This window comes from Rhamphochromis sp. 'chilingali' (assembly GCF_963969265.1).
Source record: "Rhamphochromis sp. 'chilingali' genome assembly, chromosome: 18".
NCBI classification, from domain to species: Eukaryota; Metazoa; Chordata; class Actinopteri; order Cichliformes; family Cichlidae; genus Rhamphochromis; species Rhamphochromis sp. 'chilingali'.
Window position 1 is genome coordinate 24,281,478 of NC_137945.1, and position 8,001 is coordinate 24,289,478.

Here is an 8,001-nt window from a genome sequence, read left to right on the forward strand (position 1 = left end):
GCCTTCAGAGCTTCCTGTGTTTCATCACTCTTGACATGCTTCGTAGCATTCAAGAATGGACTATTCAACATGCACAGCAAACGGAGCATGTTCATTGGTTCATGGACCTCCCTGAACTAATGGCATTTATTGCAATTGTGATCTTGCGGAGGGTTTACAGGGTTCCATCTGTAAATGACTGCTGGTCAGCAAACCTGGGAAACCCACAGATAATTGGAACTATGGCACGAAACCGCTTCCAAAACATCATGCAACACCTACGCTTTGATGACAAGTCCACCCGCTGTGATCGAGCAAAGACTGACAAGTTTGCTGCAATTTCCAGTGTGTGGGGATCATTTGTCACCAACTGCATCACGTGCTACAACCCTGGTCTACATATCACCGTTGATGAACAGCTTTTCCCATCAAAGACTCGGTGCTGTTTCCTGCAGTATATTGCAAGTAAACCTGACAAGTTTGGGATCAAGTTTTGGGTGGCTTGCGACCTAAAATCCAAGTACATTTGCAATGTCTTCCCATATCTTGGCAAGGACCCCAATCGTCCCACTGGGGAGAGACTTTCTGAAAATGTAGTAATGAGGCTGATGGAACCATTCCTAGACAAGGGCAGAAATGTTACCACGGACAATTTTTTCACATCGCTTTCACTTGCACAAAAACTTCTTAGACGGAAAACCACCATCCTCGGCACAGTCAACAAGATTCGCAGGGAAATTCCTCAATCCACTAGACAGACAGATCGCAATGAATTCACCACTCAGGTATGTTACAGGTCTTTTGTGGTTCTATGTTTATGTGTTTCATTGTGTGTAAAAGGGCTATGGAAATAACAATTTATCTTATTTCTTAGGTGTTTTCAACCTCTGCTGCCACGCTGACGGCGTATGCGGCCAAACGGAAGAAGACAGTCTATATTCTTAGCAGCATGCACAGCGTGGTTCAGACTGATAACACCACCAAAAGGAAGCCAAACACTGTCTCCCTTTACAACAAAACAAAGTGTGGCGTGGATGTGATGGACCAGATGGTTCGGGAGTACACTGTCCGCAGAGGAACACGGCGCTGGCCAGTCGCCGTGTTTTATAACATGATTCGTGCCATAGTTCCAATTATCTGTGGGTTTCCCAGGTTTGCCCACCAGCAGTCATTTAGAGATGGAACCCTGTTAATCCCCCGCAAGATGACAATTGCAATAAATGCCATTAGTTCAGGGAGGTCCATGAACCAATGAACATGCTCCATGCACCACTCAGCAGGCCATTTGTAAATATGTGTACAAATGGTTGGTTTTTTGTACTGTTTTTATCAATAAATCTCAGCAACAAAGGACATACACCCATGTGTGTTGATTTCTCCCTAAGATGGCAAACTGAAACACTCCAAGTTGGTGACTTTTGGAGATTTATTTCCCTGGATGATTGAGAATGCATCAAGATGAAACACAAAAGGAAGTGCACAGCTTTTAGCAGCTCCCCCACGCCCTCAATCACACACCCCCACTCCCCTCCCTCCAGAATTCCCAGATAACGACCCAATTTACATATGAATGACTAGCCAATTTAGCTTCCACTTGGCTGAAGCTAAAGCCTAGCTAAAAGCCATTTGGCTGCTCTCCGGGTTTTAAAGGTAGAAAACGCCAAATGGCGATCCGTGGGGGTTTAAGTGTTAATGGAAGGCTAGTGTGGCGTGTTGTAGGAAAATCCAGTCAACAGCACCGGTGAGTAAGCTCTGCACTTTCAAACTTTACCTCCATCCACAAGGTCACACACCAAGGACCTCTCGCGTCAGTTGCAGATCCGTTAAAAAAAACGGTAGATAGAGAGTTGTAATGAATAAGACATGATAAATTCATGAAAGATTTAGCCCTGTCTATACTGAGATTTTAAGTTCTGACTTTGTGTCACTTGCGATGTACCGCTGCGCCAGTGATGACTTCAAGTTGGTGGCTGAGTACTTCCGACTTCTTTCTTTTTTGCGTGGTAAGCAAATGTCTTGTTACACCAGTGGGCGAGCATGACGACATGACAAGGTGAAGGTATGTCTGTCACTCACAGCTGCATTGTCTTTGTAAGCCCATTTCTTAAAAAGTCTGTAACTCATTTTTGGATTCTGACAGCTGTGTACCGTCTCATAATTAATATTTTGGGATCTTAAGTTGTAACTGACTAAGGTATGGTTAATTTTCTTAAATCAGTCTATTAGAAAACTAGTCCTCTCATCAAACAATCAGCACTGCCAGAGGGTTGACCTAAGATAATGACTGGACATCAAATTAAGGTTAATTTATTTGTTCTTTTTTAACATTAAGTATTGTTTTAATTGTGTTTTACTAGTGAAACTTAAAACAAAGCATCAAAAAATCCTATTTTAGAGCTTTTTTTGATCACTAAAGCTGCTTGATGAAAAAATGTCCTCCTCATACTTAACGTTAAAAGGCAAAAATAACCTCTCAGAGCACTATTGCAAAAATTATCTCACGGTTTGGCCTGAAAACATAATCCACTGACATGTTTTCATGAATATGTGTTATGTGAGTGTGTGGGTACCTGTGTGTGCATTCATATGAACAACTCCTGTTACCCAGTTTGACAGTAGTTTGTGAAATTGTAACAATATTGTATCTATTGACCTGTGTTGTTTTTACAGTGCTTCCAGTTTAATGGAGCAATAAAGTTCTCATTAGGAGGGAAGAAGGTTGGCAGTGGTATAAATACCTGACTGTTTAATCCAGGTACTTAGAGAATAAAGCTCAAGAGACTAAACTTCAAATCCTACAAAAGGCTATTTTATTTGGCTACTTTTATCTTGGAGTTGTATTTTCATTACCTTTTACTTAAAAAGAGAATGGACTGGGTTAAGATAAACTTATTTCACAGGTGACACATTCCCTCAAAGAAGCATTTTTGTTGTTATTTTGTTGTTGAACTCTAATTCTATGATTTTTGATCATGAATAAAAAATATACTGTATTGGACTTATTTCAGTGTCTAGATCTTATTGATTTCCAATTACATTTTTCATAACCTGTACTATAGAATACATAAAATGCATATACTAGAGCTACAATCATGTAAATCCGGACTGTTTTACACTCTTACTGTTTATGAGGAATTAGGATTGTAAGTACCAGCCAGGTTCTGCGGTTTTAGAGTATTTGGGTGTGTGTTAGCACCATACAACGTTCTTCCCAGAAAAGGATGTCCGAACAAATTCGTCTTCTGAACAAATTCGTCTTCTGAACAAAGCAGCCGTGCCATGCTTAGCATGTTAAATGTTAAAAGTTCATGACAGGGCAATTACACAAATTACTGAACAAATATGGCTTGTGTGGAACGTTTGTCAGGAGAAGGCCTCTTCTCTATAAAAAGAACATGACAGCTTGGTTTAGTTTTGTGAAGTTGCATCTTGCAACAAACCACAAGACTTCTGCAACCATGTCCTTTGGGCAGACAAGACCAAAACAGAGATGTTTGTCCAATAGCTTGATGTCATCACTGGAAACAGCACCAGGTTTGGCAAAAAAACAAACTGCATATCAACACAAACCTCAAATGGTTTCCAGCACCTTCAGTTAATGAGTGATTAAATCTGATAGGCAGGTTATTTCTTTTGAATAGGCAAATTTTTTCATATGCTGCAGCCTGGTGCTGCTTCCAGTGATGGCACAGAGTTATTTGCTCAGTAATAAGGAAATAATGACATCCCACAGCCACCTAAACAATTTCTTTCTTATTCCTGTGATGTGTTCATGGTGCAGACAGAAAGTTGTGGTTGCATTAGTGCAGCACCTAGCTACCTGTCGAAGAAGAGCAAACATATTTATACATACATTTTTTAAGTGGTAGGTCATTTCAAATGAACCTTTTCAAAAAAGCTGAACAAATAATCACTAAACACGCAAAATACTTCTGTCCAGTTTGTCACAAAATGTGTCTGTAAGAGGAATATACCGTTTCTGTATTTCCCAGGGAGAGAAAAAAAGTCAATGTGCAACAGTGAGAAAGATGTAAGAAAAGCAAACTAAACTAGTTAGTTTTGAATTATGTCTTTTGTACTAGGGGGGTTGGAAATTAGCTATTTGTGTCTAAATCCACAAAAAGCAGTAACAATTGTATTTTACTGTATCCTGTAAACATCTCATACCAACTGTCATGCACATTGGTGGCGCAGTGATGATTTTGGTTAACTTACCAGTCAACCAATTCCATCTCCCTGACAGTTAAAACTTGGTTTAATTTGGATCATGCATCAGGCCAGTGGTTCCAAAGGTGTAGCAATGCTCCAGATCTTTGGCAGGACATTAAGAGATAATGTCCTGCAAAAAGCATAAAAATGATTTTATTGTTGAATATCCGTCTTAAGACATGTGCTTATAAAACCAGAGCACTTCCAAGGATACAGTATTGAAATGACTAAACATACTTTTGTGATTAAGATGCTGCTTTTCACTGTATATCAACATAATGGCTCCATAAGTATACCTTTACATTTACCACAGTTGATATACTAGTGCACACCTACATGGGGTTGCACTAATGACGGCACATTTCTGAGCCTTTACCTTCTAAGCAGGTGTTTATTTTCTTTAATTATAATCATGCGGATATGAAGTGAATAGAATTGAATAAACAAAGTCTTGAGCCAAAGCGTGGATTCTATTTACAGTGGATAATTGGTATGGGTATGTCTAGACTCTAGCCTATTAGACACAGCTTAGCCGACCACGCCACCGCTGATACCATTGCTCGTATTAATCTGAGCAAATAATGAAATGGAGAATGAAAAATGCACCTGAAGCAAATCTGTGGATTCTCTCTCCGAGAATAATAAGCGAAAAACAAAGATGACAAGCACACTGCAGTGATGTATCAAGGAAGGAGCGTGGGTCATGCACTGATATTCATCACATCTGTTAAAAGATAGATGGATCTCTCATCTTCTCCTTTCAGCTCTCTCTGTGTTTGTGAGAAGGACATGCAGAGCGTGGCATACATACACAAGTGTACGGGTGGTGTTATGTAAGGCAAGCTTTGCGACTGGGCGTATCTGTTCTGTTTACACCTGCATCTGCCCATAATCTTCCCATATGTTCTCAAGATTATTTTTGCCTTGTTCTGTACCAAGCCAGAACAGAAATGGGTGCAGCAGCGCTGAAAAGTTTCAGCTAGAAAACATAGATACAACACTGTAACCCCTTCTATATGGGATGGAAAAAAGAAGCACCCTTGGTTTTACGAAACTCTTATAGACTCATTTGCATAAACGCAAAGATACAAAGTGTTCCAGCTGAAAGTCCAGGTTCTAAAGCTTCTGACGAGCTAAAATACTTCTAAGGTTTTCCTGTGAAAAATAAATATCAAGAGTTCAATCCAAGGTGATGACTAAAGAACAAATAAACATTATACAGATTATAAATAATTTATTTAGTATTTGAGAAAACACTGAAACAGTAATTAATTTATTTTTGTATATTTGTCACACATGTTTCAGATCATCAAATACAAACAAGGATGATGCAATAATTACCAAGGAGTCTTTCATATTGCTGTGGAAGAAATTTTGGCCCACTTTTCTTCATAGTATTATTTTAACTCAGCCATACTAGAAGGTTTTCGAGACTGAATGACCCGTTTAAGGTCATATCAAGTCCAGACTATCTTTTGTTTTTAGCCATCCAGAGATGGACTTGCTGGTGTGCTTTGAATCATGTTCCTGTTTCATAACCAAAGTGTGCTCGAGCTTCAGGGCACCAGCTGATGGACAGACATTGTCCTTTAGGATTTTCTGGCACAGTGCAAAGTTCAAGGTTCTATTGATTACGGCAAGTTGTCCAGGTCCTGCTGTAGACCCAGATCATTACACTGCCACCACCATGTTTAACTGTTGCATGAAATGCTGTGTTAGCTTCATGGCAGGTATATTGGGACTTAAACCTTCCCAAAAGTTATTTAGATGTTGTTTTGGACCTCCTGGATGAGTTGTCAGTGCTAATTGTCATTAGAGTCAGATGGGTTTGGATTGCTTTTTTCTTTTAAAAAACAAAATCCCCATTAAAAACTGCATTTTGTATTTTCTGTGGATCTCTTTGTCCAATATCAAAATTAGTTTGTTGATCTAAAACACGTAAGTGTGACAAATATGTGAAAAAAAAAAACGAGAACAAGGCGGCCAATATTTTTTCACAGAAGTCCATGTGATGTTCCCTATTTAAATAGTACAGCTCACACATTACTTTACTACTTTCATTACTTTAGTACTGAGTTCTTTCTTCTTCTTCTTTTTTCCATAGCTGGCGGTTGGCAGGGGAGGTCGTCCACGAAGCCAATACGTCTCTGTGGGTGCCGTGGGGTTTCCATCTTGGTGAACAAGAGAATAAGAATGCATTTCCAGGCCTTGCGATCTTTTGCCTTGACCTTTGCTTGCTCAAGGGTTAGATATCGTTGTTTAAGATCACCTTCAATTTGGTTGATCAAAGTCTTCTTGGGTGCTGCAGCAGAAGGCAATATGGCAGGCGATGGTTGCTCATGCGGCAGATGTCGCCAAACCATTGCAGCTTCTGAGTCAGCTCTTTCATCGAGGGCTGCTGGTAACATTGACAAGGTATCACGCCGTTGCTGAGACTGTCACAGAGGGACACTCGGACAATCTGACACAAAAAGGGCATTTGGAAGACCTCGAGCTTGTTGAGGTGGTACTTGAGGATGACCCAGGTCTCAGATCCTTAGAGAAGAATGGGCAATACCAGTGTGCAGTACAGGTGGATTTTGGTGACGAGGGTGACGTTTGTCTTCTTCCAGATGCACCATAGTACTGAGTTAACCCTCAGAACTAACAAGAAGTAAGATGTTCTTATTGGAGAATTATTATTATTATATACAGAATAATTATCAATTTAATTTTAAGCACCGTATAAAGCTGGTGTTAGTGAAACTAGCAAATGTTAAAATTTGCCAACAACAGTCTTTTAGTTACATTTTTAAAACCAGCAAGCTTCTGTGCTGCACAAAAAATGTCACCATGAAAAGCTTGATATTAGCAACTGAAGGAGCAAATTGTCAATGAGATATTTCAGAATATTTATCAGTGACATCTGAATATGAGTTTTCTGCTCATTAAAGTTTAATTGGTCTTATATTTACCTTCCTGCATGTCATCAAAAGGGCTTGGTGAGAAGAGTTTACTGATGACACATCATATATATATATATTTTTCTTTTTTTTGTCTCATGTCAGACCCTTTCCAGCAGTTTCTCTCTTGAAGGTGAGAAGTATGTAAAAACTTGAAGGCTGGCACAGCCTCCGCCTGGACCTCCCAAAGGGCAAACCGTGGTGCTGGGTGACGGAGCTTCACTGCCGCTGCAGTAAGTGCAGGAGTCCGCTTATTGACCCTGTATATCTCAGAGGGCTTTAACATGTTGATTTTGAACGGAGAGGCTTAAAGTCTCTCTGCCAGCAGACTGACTAAGTAAACACAAGCTTCTTCACATGTAGGAATGGTTTATGATGACTCATTTTTTAACGAGCCATATTTAGTTGCAGATGGATTATAACTTATCTATTTTATTTAAGGAATATTTGGATAAATAAACCTTACAATAAATATCTGCTTTTCTATGAAATATCAATGAATTCCCCATATTTTATACGGCCTCAAGCATTTATAGATATTTAAAAACAGCACTTTGATGCACCATACACTCCATTTCCCTCAAACTGGATAGCAGTGGTGACTGGTTTTGCTATTTCTCCAAGGGTCCAGTAACATAAGCAGTCACTTGGAGGGGATGAGGAAGCTCTTTTTAATGATCCCCAAAGACAGGCAGTATATTTACCATAATCCCAAGCCTGAGGGAGCATCAACTTCTAATCACCTTCATCTTCCCTCCCCACTGCAGATCGAGATCAATGCCCATTATAAAGCTCATAAAGTACCAGGCTTTAAGAAGATTGTCTCCCTGTACAGAATGGTTTATACATATTGTAGAAAACACTGCTTTGT

At 39.6% G+C, this 8,001-nt stretch overlaps 1 protein-coding gene across 1 annotated transcript; it reads left to right on the forward strand.

The window, feature by feature from the left end:
- Positions 1-204: 204 nt before the first annotated feature.
- On the forward strand, positions 205-6,811 carry LOC308385880 (piggyBac transposable element-derived protein 4-like; the record flags this gene model as incomplete). The annotated part of the gene is made up of 3 exons (XM_080865074.1): positions 205-764; positions 854-1,030; positions 6,497-6,811. The coding sequence occupies exons 1-3, from the start codon at positions 222-224 to the stop codon at positions 6,809-6,811; spliced, it is 1,035 nt and encodes a 344-aa protein (XP_080721200.1). The 5' UTR covers positions 205-221.
- Between the last annotated feature and the right edge of the window lie 1,190 nt (positions 6,812-8,001).